At 35.8% G+C, this 22,434-nt stretch overlaps 1 protein-coding gene and 1 non-coding gene across 3 annotated transcripts in view; both read right to left on the bottom strand.

The window, feature by feature from the left end:
- Positions 1-435: 435 nt before the first annotated feature.
- HSPE1 (heat shock protein family E (Hsp10) member 1) overlaps positions 436-22,434 on the bottom strand; it is a 44,934-nt gene continuing 22,935 nt past the window's right edge. For both annotated transcript variants that reach the window (XM_043577403.1, XM_043577401.1), the window contains 6 exons: positions 14,873-14,973; positions 10,497-10,539; positions 10,222-10,308; positions 3,781-3,860; positions 2,617-2,728; positions 436-2,492 (listed from right to left, as the gene is read on the bottom strand). In XM_043577403.1, the coding sequence (XP_043433338.1) occupies positions 2,361-2,492; positions 2,617-2,728; positions 3,781-3,860; positions 10,222-10,308; positions 10,497-10,539; positions 14,873-14,973 (555 nt within the window). In that variant the 3' untranslated portion in view covers positions 436-2,360. The remainder of the gene's footprint in view (positions 2,493-2,616; positions 2,729-3,780; positions 3,861-10,221; positions 10,309-10,496; positions 10,540-14,872; positions 14,974-22,434) is intronic.
- LOC122482275 lies at positions 8,567-8,675 on the bottom strand. Its single transcript, XR_006297076.1, has one exon. It is a non-coding gene; the product is annotated as a U6 spliceosomal RNA (small nuclear RNA).

Raw genomic sequence — 22,434 nt, 5'->3', positions numbered from 1 at the left:
ATGACAGGAGAAAGAGTGAGTTAAGAGTGAGTTGATTATAGGAGCAAAATTCATGGAAAGTTTTAATTTTGTGATCTATATTGGATAATCAAAAAAAAAAAAGTGCAGCCTAATTTCCTTATTGCACAGAACTGCGAGTTTTCTTTTCCTCCTTTCTTAGATTTACTGTATAAATCAATCTTTTGTCAGGTTAATTTTTTAATACCACTTATGTACATACATGTGTATTTTCAAAATTCTGTAAAGAGTAATAAGGAAAAACAGTAACTGTTTCATTTAGGTCTTATACCTAGTACAATGAGTCAATTTCATGGTACAATGAGTATGAGTAAGACCTCAATGTGAATACAAAAGCAAGCCTACAAACTGATGTTTTCTTTTTGGGGTATTTTTTTTTATGATCAATTCCAAACACACAGTACAGGGAAAATGGAATGAGTAAGAAAAAACATACTTTATTTCCCCGTTAACACCAAGTCTTATAATTCAGAATGTGTTTCAATATACTTAGCCAGATCACCAATCCCAGCCACGGCCTTAGTTCAAATGTTTACTATGAAAATAATCAAGCAACAGAAATCCATTGTGAGACACCATCTAGAGAGAACAGCTACATTGCTATATATAATTTATTAACTTAGTAGTTTAGTCTCTCAATATTTAGCAAGTTTGTGTAAAAATTACTACTCCCATTCGTTTCTAGTGACATTAATATAAATGCATAATTTCAAAGTCAACATTGCTTTCACTATGAACACAAAACTTCTTAAAAAGATAGTTAGTTGTGAGTTAAAGTAACGACTGGCTGCTGGGATAGCACTGTTGAAGGCCAAATACACTGCCAGGCTTGGAAAGGCATAAATATATACATACACACTCAGTTTGCTATTTCCTACATATTTGCTACACATCCTTTGTTGTACAGTATGGTATAAATTATTTCCTTAAATTTGAAAAAAAAAAAATCAAGATGAATACATTTTCATCTTCATTTCAAAATAACCCCTTTAAATGAAAAAGTTCTCATTTGTTAATTCTGTTCAAGAGATGGATTTAAAATATTTTCTTCACTACATGTATAATTTTTTGCCCTTAGTGCCTCATTACAACCAGTTTAGCAATAAGACCTCCAGTGCTTTGTTAAAAATTGCATTCAGTAGATGAAAAGGTTGTAAAATCTGCAGTTGAATCTTTCTCAAGATACTGAATTATAACAAAGTCAAAAAAATGTATGACCATTCAACACCCTTGGAAGCTGTGAATTATTGCAAAAAAAGACTCACATGTGCATATAATTCAAACATAAACTTTGTGGGGAAGGGATGTAAAATAAATACTACAATATTTTTCAACTCTTAAATGTTTCTTAGATGGTTAAATGAAAAGATTAATATTACTAACAGGAAGAATCAAACTATCTTAAAGAGTGCTTTCCGTAATTAGAACAATTTTGCAAAACAAAGATAAGCAAGAGCCTATGCCAATACATTTTTCCTGTAGTGTAATGTAATTGCTAATATGAGGTATAATCTGTAAGCAATTAATAGAAATATAAATAGGTATAAGCCACACTAAATCACAGTCTGGTGAAAAGCTTCCCAGCTAATGTAGTTTGGGTAAGGAATTAAGGGAAATGAGAAGGGCAGGGCAGGTTTCCAGTGGGAACATCATTTACATGCCTTATCATTATCATCATCTTGTATCTAACAGTCCACTGCTGCAGAAAGGTAAGTCCTTTCCAAGTATGCTGGTCTAGAATATACTTTATGTAGCACAGTAAAATTATTTAGGTATTACTAATACTTCATTTGCATTTATATTTGGATTATACACATAATCATATATGTGTATCAAAAACTATAAACAGAATTTGAAAACACTTTCATCTCATTTTTGAAAAGTTAACAGTTAAGACTGAACTATGTACTACAGAATTTTCTAGAATATCTAAACTAGGGGTAAAACCAAAGGAAAATATTACTATTTCTTTAGTAAATGGCTTGTGCGAAACCTCAAGCTCACTCATCTTTTCATAGACAGGTTTATCTGATGAGGATTGTGATCCAATGATTGTTTAGCAGCAATTTTACCAAACTGTAAATTCTTTTATTAACAGGCATTATAAACAGATAATACTAATCTTATTTAAAAACCATGAGTGCCACACTGGTGAATATACAGCTCATGAATAACTTAAAAAGTATTTCCCGTTTTAAAAGGCAACACTCAGCATACAAAAACCTATACTAAACAAAGAAACTATAATATGGATACATGATTGATGTGTCTAAACGATATATATACAGTACATAATTATTGTTAATTATGTGATCAGTACATTTTTTTCTGTATGATTCCCTTCATGCTTCACTTTCCCCAGAAACTGAATTCTGAACTTCCTCTTCTAAAATTGGTACGATCAGGTTATCCTTGGACATCAAATTATATTTCATCACAAATTTAGTAAACCGGTGACACAAAAATGTTTCATTCTGTAGGGAGGAAGAAAAAAAGATATTTTACTATTCAAAACCAAAAAAGCCTACATGTAACATCCATGTATATTATTGTCATTCTGATAAGAATGCATCAGGATAATTAGTGAAATATACTTACTTCATATTCATCAAATATCTGCCGATGATGAAAATAAGCATGTGAAAATATTCTGTAAATCCTACGGCATACTGATCCTAGTTTTGCTACAGATGATTCCTTTATGCTAACCCTAGAAATAGGAAAGAAATCAGATTCATAGAGCTGGACAGATCTTAGGAACAATGTTGTCTAATCTTCTCAATTGACAAGTGTGGAGACTTAAACCTTGGGGAAAAAAGTGACCAGTGCAAGGTCACAGTGCTAATAAGTGGCAAGAGCAGGACCAGGACCCCTCCCTGTTCCTTACTCCTGGGCCAGTGCTCTTTCTACGTAACCACAGTGCCTAAGATACTCAGTATTGTAAGCTTTGAGACTTTATGAAAGTTCAATGCAATTAAATCCCCAACAAATCAAAATTTCCTAGAACATAACATTTACCACATTAACACTTCGTACACTACAGATGATTAAAACTACTAAAAGGAATTATTGCTTTATTCTACAGAATTTGATTTTTTCAAATAAAAAATGCTTGCATATTTTTGATATTAAAAAATATATACAGGATACTGAAGCAAAAAATAGTATCTTTTAACATAGTTTATATGAGCTCTTTGAAGTTGATATTTGGGGCAGCAGGGGGGAATCTCCAAATCTATCCATCTGATAACAAGTGTCTTCATAGAATAAAAGACCAGTAACAAACCTCACTAATAATATATTACAATATGCAGAGCCTTCTTCCCAGATCTTAAAAATCTGTAAGCAAGGATAAGGAATCCTTCAAAAACAAGCAGTCCAGTCCAACTTAGGAAATTGTGCTCTTCAGGCATGCTGTCTAAGAGGAGGCTAGCTCTATCACAGAGATTCAAGAAGTTAAGTGTGTAAATACCACAACTCTAAAGCAGAAGAGGGACAGCCCTGCAGGAAGTACCCTTGACTAAACTGGCCTGTGAGCTTTGCGAGCCAAGTCCTGCTGCTTTTAGTTTAACCACAACCTTAATTTCAAAATTTGAGTAATTCTCAACTAGCTAAATATAAAATAGCTAAAAAAAAAAAAAAAAAAAAAAAGTTTAAAGAACACAATTCATTAAGCAGCAACCTAGTTTGTTTTAATAAAAACATCAACCTTTTAAATCAAATCCAAAAAAGTTTAACACCATGTTTACAAGTTTTATTTACCTGCTGGGAAAATATTTATTGCTATTCAGAAGACATGCAGCACCATCAAGTGTGTGTCTAGTATAGTCTATTGCAGGACACTATAAAGGAAAGGATATAAAAAATGCATCAACATAGAGCTCTACCTCTTGCATGAGGTCTGTTATGAAATACTTGTCTTATTCCAAAAACATGAGTATGTCTGAGGAAAAACGTCTTACAATATCAGAATGACTATAAAATTTAATGTTACAACAAAACTACATTAAAAAAGAACAGGTGAAATTAATTTTAATGATATAATTTATTTATCTACCCCAAATTACGTCAACATAAAACTGATACAAAAATTATTAATGAACTTCTTTGGGGTATTTAAAAAAAATTTTTTTTTTCAACGTTTATTTATTTTTGGGACAGAGAGAGACAGAGCATGAACGGGGGAGGGGCAGAGAGAGAGGGAGACACAGAATCGGAAACAGGCTCCAGGCTCTGAGCCATCAGCCCAGAGCCTGACGCGGGGCTCGAACTCACGGACCGCGAGATCGTGACCTGGCTGAAGTCGGACGCTTAACCGACTGCGCCACCCAGGCGCCCCTCTTTGGGGTATTTAAAAATTAGCAAACATGTAATTCACATACCATAAAATTTCTTTTAAAATGTTTATTGCTTTGGGGAGCAGGGGGCAGAGAGACACAGAGAAAGAGAGAATGAATCTCAAGCAGGCTCCACACTGAGCCCCGATGTGGGGCTTCATATCACGACCCGAGTGGATGCTTAACTGACTGGGCCACCCAGGGGCCCTGGCAAAATTTCTCTTTTAAAATGTACAACTCAGGGACACCTGGGTGGCTCAGTCGGTTAAGCATCTGACCTCAACTCAGGTCATGATCTCACAGTTCATGAGTTCAAGACCCATGTTGAGCTCTGTGCTGACAGCTCAAAGCCTGGACCCTACTTTGGATTTTGTGTCTCCCTCTCTCTCTCTGCCCCTCCCCCATACACATTCTGTCTCTCTCTTTCAATAATAAACATTTAAAAAATAAAGTAAAATAAAATAAAAACTCAAAAGTTTTTAATATATTCACAAATTTATGCAACCATCATCAACTACATTTCTGAAAATTTTCATCACCCCAAAAAGAAACCTAGTATCAATTAGCAGTCACTTCCAAATCTCTCCTCCCCCTAACTTGAAGCAACAATTAATCTTTCTGTTTTCCATGGATTTGCCTATTCTGGATATTTTCTAAAAAATGGAGTCATATGTGGCCTTTTGTGTCACTTAGCATTTTTCCAAGGCTCACCCATAGTGCAGCATGAATATTACCTCTTTTTTCGATTCAAAGTCTTTTTAAACTTTGTTTTTAATATATACAAAAATGCTGTAATCCCTCATAGACTTCATTCTTTTCTATGGCTGAACACTATTCCGTTGTGTGCATGTATCACATTTTGTTTATTTACTCATCTTCAGTTGATGAAAATTTGGTCGTTTCCATGTTTGGCTATCATGAATAATGTGACTATATCAGTGTACAAGTTTTGTATGGACATATGTTCTCATTTCTTTTAGGTATACACCTAAAAGTGGAACTACTAAGTCATATGGTAACTATGCTTATCATTTTAAAGAACTTCCAAACTACTTCCCAAAGTGGCTACAGTATTTTATAGTCCTATCAGCATTGTATGATGATGCTCCTTTCTCCACATCCTGGCCAACACTTGTTATTATCTCTTATATTTTGATCATTCTAGTAGGTGAAGTGTACGCCATTGTGGGGTGTGTCTTTTCTTTTTCCATTAAAAAAAAAGTGGTGAAATACATTTAAGATGAATTCTGCCATTTCAACCTTTTTTTTTTAAGTTTATATATTTTGAGACAGTGGGGGGGGGGGGGGGGAGGGGCCAAGATAGAGGGAGAGACAGAATCCCAAGCAGACTCCATGCTGACAACAGAGAGCCTGATGTGGGGCTCAAATTCACCAACCATGAGATCAGGACCTGAGCTGAAGTCACGCACTGAAGCGACAGAGCTACCCAGGTGCTCCCTCCCGTCTCAACCTTTTTTAGATGTACAACTCAGTGGCACTAATTACATTCACTATTGTGCAACCATCACTTCTATGTATTTCCAACCAAAGGTTTTTCATCATCCTAAACAGAAACTCTGTAAACCATTACGCAATAATGTCCCATGTCCACTATCCCCCAACCCCTAGCAACCTCTAATGTACTTTCTACATCTATGAATTTGCTCTTTATAAATATTTCATGTAAGTGGAGTCATGTAACATCTACCCTTTGGTGTCCGGCTTATTTCACTCAGCATAATGTCCTCAAGGTTCATCAACACTGTAGCATGTTATCAGAACTTCACTCTCTTTTATGGCTGAATGATATTCCATCCTGTACATTCCATTTATCCACTCAGGGTGGTTTTGATGATTAATGAGCATTTTTTCATGTGCTTATTGGCCATTTGTTTATCTTCTTCAGAGAAAAGTCTATACAAATCCTTTGTTCATTTTTAACTGGGTAATCTTCATTTTTTTTAAGTTTACTTATTTGAGAGAGAGAGTGAGCAAGTGCATGAGTGCACGCAAGTAGGGGAGGGGTAGAGAGGGGAGATAGAGAAGATAACCCCAAGCAGGCTCCACATTATCAGTACAAAGCCTGACACAGGGCTCGAACTCACAAACCATGAGATCATTACCTGAGCCGAAATCAAAAGCTGGATGCTTAACTGACTGAGCCACCCAGGCACCCCAACTAGGTAGTCTTTTAATTGCTGAGTTGCAATAGTTATGTATCTGGGTATCAAACCCTTATCGGAGATATGATTTATAAAAAATATTTTCTCCCATTCGTAGACTGTCCTTTCACTTTCTTGACAGTGTCCTTTGAGGCAAAAAAAATTTTTAGTTTTGATAAAATCTGAATATTTTCTTCTATTACTTGTGTTTTTGGGGTCATATCTAAGAAATTATTGCCTAGTCCAAGACCATGAAGATTTACACATATGTTTCTAAGAGTTTTATAATTCTAGTTGTTATATTTAGGTTTCTGAACCATTTTGAGCTAATTTTTGTATAAGGTGTGAGTTAAGGGTCTAACTTCATTCTTTTGTATACAGATTACCTAGTTCTCTCTTAATGAGATATTTGATGTCTTTCTGTACTCTTTGAAAGGGTATTTTATTTCATACTTTGAGCATATCTCAGTTTGGACTACCAACATTAAATGCTCTGTAGCTGCATGTGGTTCATGACTACTATTGTATCAGCATAAATTTAGATCTTTGGTTACTGGAAGAAAAAAAAACTTTTTTGGAGTTGGGGGAAAGGTTTTATCTTGTTTTAGCTGCTTCCCTCCATCTCTCTCCAATTAACTCTCAGTTAACTAATCCTATTTTGTATCATTTGTAACAGCAAAAAGTTAGCAAAATATACAAGGTTACAAAATAAGAAGGAATTTGTTCACAGGCTTTTAGAAATTCTATTTTGCCAAATATATATTTATAATGCTACTGCAGTCTGCATGTGACTGAAAGGGCTAGCAGATGATAACAAGTTGTTGTTGATAACAAGTTGTCACAGTCATTATGTACAATTAACTCTATCTGTTGCAATGACTCTTTAATTCTCAAGAACATTGAGTAAAATCACCATTGGTGCTGAGTACCCTGCCTCTTTACAATCTTCCCTGTTCTTTTCATCTGTAAGAACAACTTTCTTAGTTCCTAATTTATTAGTTGCTATTATTTCCTGACTACACAATTATTCTAAGAGTTCATAAAGTGTCCTTTCAAGATTTTCTTTTGTATTTTTAAAGAAATTCCTTTGCATACAACTTACCACTTGAAAATGCCACCATCATTCATCCTCCCTTGACACAATTCAATGGAGCTGGTCTTCAGCAAACAATGTTACAATTCTAAGACTCATTCACAAGACCTAATGCTGATAATCATCCTATCTTATATTACTAATCAAGAAAAAAAGCAAATATAACAACGTCAGTCCATATAAATCTCATAATACATCACAAACTGGTTATCTTTTCCACTCTAAAGTGAGAATAATGCATCTTTACTATTTGCCAAAATGAAACTAGCCTTCTTGATTCAGTTTCCTAATTGCAATTATCACATAATTCACTATACTATGTAGCCGATATCAATAAATTATCAATAAAACTGCTATGTGGATTTTCCCATATATAAAATGATAATATTGCTTCAACTAACTAACACCAAAAGAGTAACACCCTGAATGAAATTAGTCATCCAAATAAGTCATCCAATAAGTCAACTTGTCTATTTGCTTAGACAAGTACCAGATACTTCTTATTTTGGAGAACTTGCCTTTTCATTTTTTTTTTAATATGAAATTTATTGTCAAATTGGTTTCCATACAACACCCAGTGCTCATCCCAACAGGTGCCCTCCTCAGTGCCCATCACCCACTTTCCCCTCCCTCCCACCCCCAACAAACCTCAGTTTATTCTCAGTTTTTAATAGTCTCTTATGGTTTGGCTCCCTCCCTCTAACTTTTTTTTTCCTCCTTCCTCTCCCGCACGGTCTTCTGTTAAGTTTCTCAGGATCCATCTACATAAGAGTGAAAACATATGGTATCTGTCTTTCTCTTTATGACTTATTTCACTTAGCATAACACTCTCCAGTTCCATCCACATTGCTACAAAGGGCCATATTTCATCCTTTCTCATTGCCAAGTAGTATTCCATTGTATATATAAACCACAATTTCTTTATCCATTCATCAGCTGATGGACATTTAGGCTCTAAAAATATGGAACGCTTACGAATTTGCATGTCATCCTTGCACGGGGGCCATGCTAATCTAGTCTGTATCGTTCTTCCAATTTTAGTATATGTGCTGCCAAAGCGAGCAGAGAACTTGCCTTTTCAAATAAAAGAACATCAGATGTGAATTTTGCAAACAGAAAGTCACTTGTCTTTAAGCCTTAGAGGTCTATCAATAAAATGATCATTTGACAGTCTATAATTCTGCAGAATTGGCCTAACCCCAATTATTTTCAATGAGTTTAAGTATCCAAAAAAAAAAAAAAAAAAAAAAAACTATGGATTAAAAGGAATGCAGATCAAGGAAAATGCAATGCATAGTTTAAACAAACTAGCTGCAACTTTTGAAATAACTAAGGAAAACTGAATATGTACTGGATATTAGATAATATGAAGGAATTACTTGTAACTAAAAATGTTCTATAAACAATTGCTACTTCCTATACTCTCACCATGACAAAAACTAAATGAGGAGAAAACAACATGAATAACTTTTTCAATGTAGGGCCAATTATGAAGAGGAAAATCATTATGGTGGGTTTCAAACAAATAGTAAGAAATATAAGGGGTGCCTGAGTGGTTCTATCGGTTAAGTGTCTGGTTTCGGCTCAGGTCATGATCTTATGATTTGGGAGATCTAGCCCCGCGACAAGCTCTGTGCTGACAGTGTGGAATATGCTTGGGATTTTCTTTCTCCCTCTCTCTCTGCCCCTCTCCCACTTTCATACACACTTTTTCTCTCAAAATAAATAAACTCAAAAAAAAAAAAAGAAATATTAAAAAAAAAGTAGGTAAAAAATACTGACCTATAAAGTTAAAAAGCCCAAAAACAACCATTTCTTTAATAGATAACTCATCAACTTGTAATCACCAACAGTTATTCCTATCAAAAGAAATTACAAGGCGCCTGGGTGGCTCAGTCAGTTGAGTACCAGACTCTTAATTTCAGCTCAGATCATGATCTCATGGTTCATGGGACCGAGCCCTATGTCGGGCTCTGTGCTGACAGCATGGAACCTGCTTGGGATTCTCTCTCTCTGCTCCTCCCTGCTGTGCACGCTCTCTCTCTCAAAATAAATAAACATTAAAAAAAATTATAACTGAGGGGCGCCTGGGTGGCGCAGTCGGTTAAGCGTCCGGCTTCAGCCAGGTCACGATCTCGCGGTTCGTGAGTTCGAGCCCCGCGTCAGGCTCTGGGCTGATGGCTCGGAGCCTGGAGCCTGCTTCCGATTCTGTGTCTCCCTCTCTCTCTGCCCCTCCCCCGTTCATGCTCTGTCTCTCTCTGTCCCAAAAATAAATAAATGTTGAAAAAAAAAAAAAATTATAACTGAACCAAAAAACTAAACATGTATATCTCATCCATTATACAGTAGCTATCAGCATCATATGGTAGATGTTATTCTGTAATAGGCAATGAATCATAAAGTGAGTTCTAGCCCATGATATTATCCAATTATGAAAAATGATAATCATAAATCCTAAAATAGCAGTGGGGCAATAAACTTAAAACAAAGAACTCTAAGCCAAACAGCAAAATAAACAGTGAACTAAAACACTAAAAATTTATTGACCACTCTCATGGAGAGATTTAGGTTATGATGATTTTATTAGGCATTCTATTTCATAATGTCTCACCTCTTTTGGAGTCTTATGAGCTGCACAAAGAAAAATCCATTGTTCAGTTGCAGTCATCTGAGTACATGTATCTGGATGGCACTCACTCTGTTAGAAATAGTTACACTTCTTAATATGTAAAACAATGAAAAAGTCTATCATTTGGGTTACTACACTCCCATGTAAAAGTACAGAATAATTAGAAATGTTGGGTGAGTCTTTGGGAGCACCTAATGTTACAAAAACAGAAAAAATCAGTACTTTAAATAATAGCTTTAACTTAAAGAAAATATTACCTGAAGTTTGACAGCAAGTCCATTCAGTTCAAGACAGAATTGCCTAAAAATGCAAATATATAAATGAAAAGTCTTATCCATCCTCCACATTATTTTCAGAATACTAACTGTAAAAGCAGAATCCCATCAGTACCATCCTTCCTTTGTCGTCACCACTGTCAACACCATCTGAATTTACATGGCATATTTTGTACAAAGGCATAGAGATTAGTATGCAAAACCCAAAACTAACAACCCTAATAATGTTCAATATCAGCCTCCAGTGAGTTGATTATAATTATACACTGGAAATTGGTAGAATTTTTCTGAATTTGGAAATAGTTACAAAATGCTTCGGAAGTATATACTTTTATTTACAAAGTCATTCTCCTAGAAATCTATTCTAATAAAATAATCAGACATACAGATAAATGTATAAAGACATTGACAGAAAATATGAAATTTTTTTGAAACATTCCAAATAATCAGCAATTGCACAGTAGCAAAATGTTGGTATATACATAAACAAAGGGTATATATTTATATTTACAGTAAGATTCCAGTTATGTAAAACATCATGTGTGTATTTATCTGAATACAAACATAAAACTAGATGTTTTAAATACCTGAATATTCTACAAACTTTGTTCTGATTACAAACAACATGGTCCTTATGAAAACTTTAAATATGATCAAATATATAATGTACAATAAGAAGGTCCTTCGTAATTCTACCACCTCTCCCAAAAGTTAATTATTACTTATATACAAATTTGATTTTCTATGCAAAGATTAAACTATATTGGGACCAAATCATACACAATTTTTTATCTGGCTTTTTGGTCACTTAGTAGATTGTAGCATTTTTTCATGATACTCTTCTAAAACTGCCAAACAGAATTATAAAGCCTAGAACAATTCTTGGAACATAGTAAGTGTTCAAAATGTTTTTTAATAAGTGAAGAATAGAGGAAATTGTGTAAGATTGAGATCATCATTTTTAGACAAACTTGTTATTTTATATGAAAAGACCATCAATCCTCTATGTCACTAAGATAACTTACTTTAATAGCTGTCAAAATACTGAACACATCCCCTCTAAAAATCTTACCTAATTAATCAGTATTATGTTTCCCCAACAAATGAGAACAGTGTGGTTCCCTACAAATGCAAAACTAAAACCTACTTAGTTAGAAGATAAAGGAGAGTCCCAAAAGGGAAAAAAACAAAAAACCCCACACATATATAAAAGAAAAGCTATAGAAGAAAGCAAATAAGGAGTCAAATTTTCAATTCTCTGTAAATGTATGTCCTTTCCAGATCCCTAACAATAATGCAGTTCTTAGATCACTAAAATAACACTATTTCTGAATCACCACATCACCCTCTACTGCCCTGTATCTATAGGCTGCATGCAAATTTTCAAGTTGTTTTCCACTAAGTGGTAATAAAGACAGGTGGTGAAAAATAAGTTTCTCATCTACTTTAACTCACGTATGGCCAACAGCAAAACTAAGCTAACTGATTTGGCAGTGTTTATGGGTACAATCTGTGGCACACAGTGCAAATCTAACAGCTTCCAGTTAATTCAATATAGGGCTAACATATAGAGTTGTGCAGCTGAAGAGACAAGCCAGAGCTGAAATCCAGCCTATGCTCTAATCTCTTAAGTCATACATAGGATTGCATCCACTCAGAAGAAGGAGCATCTCTTCCAATTACAAAGATTCCATATGGGCTAGTGGGAGATTTGAATGAAGTCCCATTAACATCATAATATAATCAACAATATTAACCAATAAGAGCAAGTATTAAGCCTCAAATCAATTACATCAAGTACATGCAAAAACTCAAAAAGCTACTTTTGAAATTCTTCTTGGTCAACTATAAAGATATATACACTATGATGAAGACACAAAAGAATATATATGTGATATTTAATACATAAATACGAAACCAAAATAAAGTGGCTAATATTCAGGAAAAAAAAAAAAAACTAAAAATAACAGCACCAGGACAAATGGAATATGCATGAGAAAGATTTTATAAGTTTGGTATACTGCATATTTTATAGTCTAATTAAATATGGAGGAAAAGGTTTTCCTAGATCTGAAATTAAAATCTTATATGCTAAAATCAGCCCTCACTTGTTAGGATTATGCTTGTAGTGAAAAAAAAATCCCCACTTATTTTCATCATTAATCCTAACAGGTAAGTAAGTAGTTATTTTCAAAGCTGATTAAAATAAGGCAGAGGGGTGCCTGGGTGGCTCAGCTGGTTAAATGTCCGACTTCGGCTCAGGTCATGATCTTATGGTTCATGAGTTCGGGCCCTGCATCAGGCTTTGTGCTGACAGTTCAGAGCCGGGAGCCTGCTTCAGATTCTGTTACCTCTCTCTGCCCCTCCCCTGCTTACACTGTCACTGTCTCTCTCTCTCTCTCCCTCTCTCTCTCTCTCTCTCTCTCTCTCTCAAATAAATAAATAATAAAAAAAATCTTTTAATAAAAAATAAAATTAAAAAAAGCAGAGAATCTAAAGTGCTATTTTGATTTATAAGAATGGGAAAATATCTACATATTCATACCTTCAATTATCATGCACTGAGATGTATTTTTAAAAAAACTATGTCAGGGGAACCCAGCTGGCTCAGTTGTTGGAGCATGTGACTCTTGATCTCAAGGTTGTGCATTCGAGCCCCACGTTGGGTGCAGAAATTACTTAAAAATAAAATCTCTAAAAACACTAGATCAAATAGTCAAGTGATTTGTCTAAGAAACCAGCAGAGTACAAAGAAGTCTTAGCATCCTGAAATTGCTGGACTGTTATGACAAGATATTATGTCTTAGCAATGTCTATATAACAAGTCTGTAGCAAAAAAAAACCCCAAAACACACCAGATCAAACCAAACCAAACTGAAAAACAGTGCCCAGTCTACAATTTGTGGGACTCATCACAAAAAAAGTGGTCTAATTTATGCAGGAAAAGTCCTATTTCAATTTCACTTATTATTTAAAAATTAAAAAGTTACAAACCCTAATGAACATCTATCTCTAGCTACATTCTTTATATTTAACCTACCAACTCATCTCAGCTCCCGTTTACAGAGAAGCTTGCAACTTCAAGAAATAACTTAGTAACTTCAGGATTAAGCTGCCTTTACTTATTTTTTAATTTTTATTTATTTTGACAGCAAGTGTCAGTCTGGCGCTTGATTCAGGGCTCGTTCTCACAAACTGCAAGATCATGACCTGAGCCAAAATCAAGAGTTGAACGCTTAACCAACTAAGCCACCCAGGCACCCCTAGGATTAAGCTGCTTTTAAAGTTAATTCTTGTTAACTAGTCATTCACTAGTCATCAATTTTCTCATTCAAAGGGCATCATCAAAAGTCCCCAAACTCCTTCAGAATTACAATTAATTTTTATTTACAATTAATTTTTATTTACCACACTTCACAGTAGTTAATAGGCAACTCATCAGACACCAAGCTTACACTGGAATCTTGTGTTACTTTATAGTGAAATAAACTTTATAGAGAAATAAAGTTTATCATGAGTGGAAAAATAGAAACAATGTATTTGTGGTTAAGGAATAATTTGTATTTAAGAAAAACTCTATAGGGGCATCTGGATGGCTCAGGTGGTAAGAATGCTACCAACTTGATCTTGGGTTCATGGATTTAAGCCCCACACTGGGTATAGAGATTACTCAAAAAGGCCGGGGGCGGAGGGGGGGCGGGGTGCCTGGGTGGCTCAGTTGGTTAAGCATACGACTTCAGCTCAGGTCATGATCTTATGGTTCGGGAGTTCGAACCCCACATCAGGTTTCATGCTGACAGTGAGGAGCCTACTGGGGATTCTCTTTCTCCGCCCCCCCCCCCCCCCCACACACACACAATCTCTCTCTCTCTCAAAAATAGTTTTTCATGGGCGTCTGGATGGCTCAGTCAGTTAAGCATCTGACTTCGGCTCAGGTCATGATCTCACAGCTCGTGAGTTCGAGCCTCACGTCAGACTCTGCTGACAGCTCAGAGCCCGGAGCCTGCTTCGGATTCTGTCTCCCTTTCTCTTTTCCCCACCTCCCACTTGCACTCTGTCTCTGTCTCTCAAAAATAAATAAATGTTTAAAAAAATTTAAATAGTTTTTCCAAAAAAAAAAAAAAGAAAAGAAAAATTGTGTAAAAAGATAATAATGCCAAATCCATAAATTAGAAAAAAAAATCAGTGAATAACAAAGTTGAAAACTTTATAATACCAAAAACACAAAAACTTTAGAATTCAGCTTTTTAGTCTGCAATTACAAAATGATTTTATTTATGATTCATAATCATCAGCATTAAAGGTTATTTTTACTAATAGAAATACTACTACTATTTTGATATATTATAAAGACTTACCTTAAATGTTCATATTTCCATACACCTTCATCTTGGCCTTCAGGTGGTTCAAGAATTTTGTCAATATTGGAACAATCTGCTCTTATGTTCTGCTGAATATACTATAATAAAAAAAGTTCTCATAATTAATCAACATACTATAGTACATGGTAAATCTTAAAATATATTTAATTTTTGAGTCCATGATTGCTCCTATGTTTCAACTTTTTTAGGTTATACACATAACAGGAAATCAAGTAATTCAGAAGATAGGAGGTAACCCTTACCTTCTCCAACTCAACTCCTTTGGGATAAGATATATCACATAAATGCAGATATGGTACTTACCAGGATTGGATGTGTGATCAAAAGTGAAACTATGATTTTCACAAGGACATAAAATGTAAACCATATAACTGTGGTACATAATGCATGATTCTATTAATATGCATTATCTAGAACAGCACATCCATGGAGACAAAAAATAGTTGTTCAGGACTGGAGAAAGAAGGGGAGACAGGAGAATGGAGATAACTGCTAATGTGAATGAGGTTTCTTTTGGTGGGGAATGAAGATGTTCTAAAATTAAACTGTGGTGATAGTGTAGAACCCCGTGAATATACTAAAAACCATGAATGTATATTTTAAATGGGTGATTTTAGGGTATGTGGTATCCAATAAAGTGTTTAAAAAACGAAAAATGACTAGCAGAAAAGCTAAGTTAAAAAAAGGCATGGACATTCACTTTTAAAATTAAATAAAAATTTCAGATCTTTTTAATGTTTCATGCAATCTATGATTTAAATAATCTAAAATTTGAACAGGCTAAATAAGACTAAGATATCTAATTACAGAAATAACTACAAGGCCTTGTTATGCCAATGTATTTTGCCTATTTTCAGGCAACCTTTCTTTGAAAATTACTCTGTCAAAAGCTTGCTCAAAAGATTTTAATGATTCTCTAATGCCTGTTTAAACTACTCTCCCTGGTTTTCTGACCCCATCTCAAGTTCCAAAGTTCTGCATGAAATTGATTCTCGCAAATAGAACCAAATTCTTTACGTTTTCCACCGGCCAACTCAAATTCCATACAATCCTTTCCAAATTCCCTTTCCCCCAACACACTCGTCTTTGCTTTTATTCAATAAATAGCATTTATTTATTTTTTAATATCTCCCTCAAAAAACAGAGACTCAGTTTTGTTTTAAATTTTAGTATTAGGACCTGGCACATAGGAGGTTTTTAACAAATTTTCACTGTCTTTTCCTAAACTACATTACTTGAAGTCAAGGATAAAGATACTACTTATCTGAAATGTTAAAACCATGGGGGATTAGGGATGAAAAAATTTACCAAAAATGGGGTGGAGACTGATTCTTTAGTATTCTCTGGTGATCCCCAAAAGAGTTTGGTAGTTAGGCACACAAAAATATATTCTATGCAATACAGCTGGCTCATAATGAATACTAAGTTTTTAACCACATGTTTAGTAACTGAATTTACTCAAAATTATTCAATTTTTTATAGGCAGAGGTACAAGTTGTCAATCTTCAGGGAATCTAGATTTTATTAATGATAATACATGTAAAACAATTAAGAAAACAGGGGCGCCTAGGGGGGTAACTGGGTGGCTCAGTCAGCTAAGTGTCTGACTTTGCTCAGGTCATAATCTCACAGCTTGTGAGTTCAAACCCTGTGACAGGCTGTGCTGACAGCTCAGAGCCTGGAGCCTGCTTCAGATTCTGTCTCTGTCTCTCTCTGCCCCTCCCCTACTCACCAGTGTTTCTCTCTAATATAAAGAAACATTTAAAAATTTAAAAAAAAAAAAAGAGAGAGAGAGAGAACAGGGGCGCCTGGGTGGTTCAGTCGGTTGAGTGTCCAGCTCTTGATTTTGGCTCAGATCATGATCTCGCGGTTTGTGGGTTCAGGCCCCATATGGGCTCTGTGCTGACACGGATCCTGCTTGTGATTCTCTCTTCTCCCTCTCGCTCTCTGCCCCTCCCCCTTCCATGTCTGTGTACACGCTCTCCATTTCTCTCAAAAATAAATAAAACTTAATAAAAAAGAGAGAGAACAGAAGAAATCCTTAACTCTGAAAGAAAGCAAAAATGTGAGTCCTCCATACTTTTATGGAAAGAGAGACAGCTATCATCTAAAATGAGCTAAGAAAGGGGCACCTGGGTGGCTCAGTCGGTTAAGCATCTGACTTTGGCTCAGGTCATGATCTCGCGGTTTGTGAGTTTGAGCCCCAAGTCAGGCTCTGTGCTGACAGCTCAGAGCCTGGAGCCTGCTTCACATTCTGTGTCTCCCTCTCTCTCTGCCTCTCCCCCAATCACACTCTGTCTCTCTCTCCTTCTAAAATAAATAAACATTAAAAAAAATTTTTTTTTAATGAGCTAAGAAAAGTAAATGTCCTAGTAGCAGATGGGTGGCTCAGTCAGTTAAGTGTCTGACTCTTGATTTTGGCTCAGGTCATGATCTCACGGTTCAGGGGACTGAGCCCTGCATTATGCTCTATGCTGACAATGCAGAGCCTGCTCGGGATTCTCTCTCTCTCCCTCTCCCTGCCCCTTCCTCACCTGCACTTGCTCATGCTCTCTCTCTCTCAATAGAAATATTAAAAAAAAAAAAAAAAAAGAAAGAAAGAAAATACCTAAGAATAAACCTAACCAAAGATGTAAAAGATCTCTATGCTGGAAACTACAGAAAGTTTATTAAGGAAATTGAAGAAGGTACAAAGAAATGGAAAAACATTCCATGCTCATGGATTGGAAGAATAAATATTGTTAAAAAGTCAATACTACCCAAAGAAATCTACATATTCAATGCAATCCCAATCAAAATTGCACCAGCATTCTTCTCATAGCTAGAACAAACAATCCTAAAATTTGTATGGAACCACAAAAGACCCCGCATAGCCAAAGTAATATTGAAGAAGAAAACCAAAACGTGAGGCATCACAATTCCAGATTGTAGCCTCTACTACAAAGCTGTAATCATCAAGACAGTATGGTATTGGCACAAAAACAGACACATAAACCAATGGAATATAGACCCCAGAATTGGACCCACAAAAGTATGGCCAACTAATCTTTGACAAAGCAGGAAAGAGTATCCAGTGGAAAAAAAGACAGTCTCTTTAACAAATGGTGCTGGGAGAACTGCACAGCAACATGCAGAAGAATGAAACTAGACTACTTTCTTACACCATTCACAAAAATAAACTCAAAATGGATGAAGGACCTGAATGTGAGACAGGAAACTATCAAAACCCTAGAGGAGAAAGCAGGAAAAAACCTCTTTGACCTCAGCCACAGCAATTTCTTACTTCACATACCTCCAAAGGCAAGGGAATTAAAAGCAAAAATGAACTACTGGGACCTCATCAGGATCAAAAGCTTCTGCACTGCAAAGGAAAACAATCAACAAAAGTAAAAGGCAACTGTCAGAATGGGAAAAGATATTTGCAAATGACATATCAGATAAAGGGCTAGTATCCAAAATCTATAAAGAACTCACCAAACTCCACACCTGAAAAACAAATAATCCAGTGAAGAAATGGGCAGAAGACATGAATAGACACTTTTCCAAAGAAGACATCCAGATGGCCAACTGACACATGAAAAAATGCTCAATGTCACTCATCATCAGGGAAATATAAATCAAAACTACAATGAGATATCACCTCACACCGGTCAGAATGGCTAAAATGAACAAATCAGGAGACCATAGATGTTGGCGAGGATGTGAAGAAACGGGAACCCTCTTACACTGCTGGTGGGAATGCAAACTGGTATAGCTGCTCTTGAAAACAGTGTGGAGCTTCCTCAAAAAATTAAAAATAGATCTCCCCTATGACCCAGCAATAGCACTGCTAGGAATTTACCCAAGGGATACAGGAATGCTGATGTATAGGGGCACATGTACCCCAATGTTTACAACAGCACTTTCAACAATAGCCAAATTATGGAAAGAGCCTAAATGTCCATCAACTGATAAATGGATAAAGAAGATGTGGTTTTTATATACAGTGGAATACTACTTGGCAATGAGTAAGAATGAAATCTGGCCATTTGCAGCAATGTGGATGGAAATGGACGATATTATGCTAAGTGAAATAAGCCAGGCAGAGAAAGACAAATACCATATGTTTTCACTCATATGTGGATCTTGAGAAACGTTAACAGAAGACCATGGGGGAGGGGAAGGGGAAAAAAAAAAGTTACAGAGAGGGAGGGAGGCAAACCATAAGAAACTCTTAAGGACTGAGAACAAACCAAGGGTAGATGGGGAGTGGGGGAGAGGGAAAAGTGGGTGATGGGCAGGGAGGAGGGCACTTGTTGGGATGAGCACTAGGTATTATATGGAAACCAATTTGACAATAAATTAAAAAAAAAAAGAGAGGGGCGCCTGGGTGGCGCAGTCGGTTGGGCGTCCGGCTTCAGCCAGGTCACGATCTCGCAGTCTGTGAGTTCGAGCCCCGCGTCAGGCTCTGGGCTGATGGCTCAGAGCCTGGAGCCTGTTTCCGATTCTGTGTCTCCCTCTCTCTCTGCCCCTCCCCCGTTCATGCTCTGTCTCTCTCTGTCCCAAAAATAAATAAACGTTGAAAAAAAAAAAAAGAGAGATTTAAAACCAAAAAATTAATTAATTAAATAAAAAAAAAAAGAAAAAGAAATGTTCTAATGCTCCCTAAATATAATGTTTACCTTACAGAAATTTTTATATTGTTTCTGAGTTATTAGTACTATTAGCAATTTCTGTTCATTCTGAAAAATTATTTTTATCATTCTCAAAACATCTGAAAACTAAAGATTTACAACTGTAATGTTTCTCTATCCTGTCCCTGTCACACACAATGTAGTATAAATCTAAACTTGGATTAATTTTTTCAAGTGCATCACAAGATACACAAATATGAAATGGGGAAAAAAAGCAAGAATTGGCCCTATCATGAAAAGCTGTAATATTCTTTTTTTTTTTTTTTAATTTTTTTTTTTCAACGTTTATTTATTTTTGGGACAGAGAGAGACAGAGCATGAACGGGGGAGGGGCAGAGAGAGAGGGAGACACAGAACCGGAAGCAGGCTCCAGGCTCCGAGCCATCAGCCCAGAGCCTGACGCGGGGCTCGAACTCACGGACCGCGAGATCGTGACCTGAGCTGAAGTCGGCCGCTTAACCGACTGAGCCACCCAGGCGCCCCAAAAGCTGTAATATTCTTAAGTACATTTTTAACATTATCTTTATTATGTTACTTATTTAGTAATTCAGTTAAATGGAAAAGTAGTACCATTACTACGCAAAACTTTTGCTGCTGAATTTTAACGCTAAGAGAGAGGTTTTGAAGCTGAGTAAATTATACAACTATTATTTAAGAAACTAGCTTTGTACTCTTTAAGAAATTCTACCAAAAAAAAAAATCCAGAAAACAACCTCACAAGAGTGTTCTTTATGCTTCCAAGAACTTTAAAATCCTAACTTACCACCATTTCTTGAAAAGAATTTTTTCAGGTAGCTTCTAAAGGTATCACCACTTCTACTTCATACTGTCACCTGCAAGCTCACTAGCATTTCAGATGCTCTCAGCATATACTTACTTCCCAGGCCTTTCAAGTCTCCTCAATACAGGAATATACTATACCATACTTCTGGACTAAGTTTAAAAAAAAAAAAAAAAAAAGGGCACAAAATTCTTCCTTCTGTTATGAAAAAGGCACAAACATATCCTTCCAGTGATTTATTCCTGTGGGCTGTAATTATTAAGAATTACAATGATCTAGTATGGTGTTTTACAGAAGATTTTTCCTAAAGCAGTTTTTAGAAATCATTTGGGAACAGTAAAATACCATTCAAAAGCATTTTATTGCTTCCAGTTCTAGGTAAGATGGAGTAAACACACATCAACTTTTCTCTCCCACCGTACATAATTATAAAATCTGGACAGAATGCATGGTATAGCAATTTGAGATCTTTGAAGAACAAATATCAAAAAGAAGAGCTGAAAAGAACACCAGATTCAAAGTCACTGAACTCGCAGTGAAGTTGTGATGTTTCTTTTCCCCTCTGGTATCCCCTGGCCTAAACTCAATACAGGATGCAACCCAAAAATGAGCTCTGTTGGTGCTAAAAGATCCAGGAGAAACTACATAGTTCTGGCTCAAGGAGTGGAAAATGGTACTCCTAAAAGCTCAAAAAGAATGAAAGAAAGCTGCTGGCTTTTTGCCCTCTGCTTTTTCTCCACTTTCATAGCCTATGCCTAAGACAATTCCACAAAGCAAAAGCAGCTGGCAACAGAAAAATTCAAGAGACAAAATTCTCAGGAAGAGAAATCGTCCTCTCCATTTGGTGGTGGATCAAACCCTATTTCTTTTTCTCTCTTTGTCTTCCCACAACTGCAGCACAATTCTAGTAAGTGGTTTCTGGTTGGAAGATCAAAAAGGTGGGCCCCAGGGAACCAGAATGTATCAGAGAGATATTAAAGAGAGCAAAATTCAGAAATGTGACCCCATAAGGTGTTTATGAACTCCTGGGCTCAATCCTAATCTGCGCATGCCCACATACATTGATCTGATCATAATTAGCATATGACAGACTTTGAGAAATGAACTAACAGATATACCTCCACCCAGGCTGACCACAGATTGGTACACACAGAACAGATTCAAGGAGGAGTACAAAGATTTGAAATCTGAACAAACACTGGAACCTCAGTCAGGTTGGAACTGGCAACCTGTATCTAACGAGGTCAGATACCTGCTAAAACAAAAATAACATTCTCCGTGGGATTAAATAAGACCAAAGTCTCAGCATAATATTCAAAATGTCCAGAATACAATCCAAAATTACTCAGTATACAAAGAATATGTGAAAATCTCAATTCAAGAAGATGAGTGAACTGGGGGAAGGGAGTAGTGGAAAGTTGTCATTGTTTAATGGACACAGAGTTTCAGCTGTTAAAGATAAAAAACTTCTGCAGATAGAGGTTATAATGATTCACAATAATGTGAATATATTTAATGCCACAGAGCTACACACTTAAAGGGCCCCTTTATAGTGTAAGCTATACACTTAAGCTGGCTCAATCAGTAGATCTCAGGGTCATGAATTCGAGCCCCACGCTGGGGGCAAAAATATAAATAAAATAAATAAATTTTTTTAAAAAGTACACTTAAAAATGGCAAAATGGTAAATATATTTACAATAGAGAAAAGCAGAATGAACAACAAATAAAAACCTCAAAGAAATCCATGTTTAGACACATAATGAAGCTGCCAAAAACTAAAACCAGTGAAAAAAGACACATGACCTACAAAATATTTTAAAAACTGCCACTTTCTCATCAGAAACCACAGACAGAAGGAACTGACACAACATGTTCAAAGTGCTGAAAGAAAGAACTATCATCCCAGAATTCTATATCTAACAAAAATACCCTTCAGGAATGAAGATAAAGACATTTTCAGATGAAAGAAAACAAAAGATAATTTCTAGCCAGCAGATCACTCTAAAAGAATTGCTAAAGGAAGTTCTTTAGACAGAAGGGGGAAAATATAACACCAGAAGAAAACTTAGAATCAAGAAAAAC

Source organism: Prionailurus bengalensis, chromosome C1 (assembly GCF_016509475.1).
Source record: "Prionailurus bengalensis isolate Pbe53 chromosome C1, Fcat_Pben_1.1_paternal_pri, whole genome shotgun sequence".
Taxonomy (NCBI): Eukaryota; Metazoa; Chordata; class Mammalia; order Carnivora; family Felidae; genus Prionailurus; species Prionailurus bengalensis.
The sequence above is the reverse complement of the archived record's forward strand: the minus strand, read 5'-3'. Positions and strand labels throughout refer to the sequence as shown.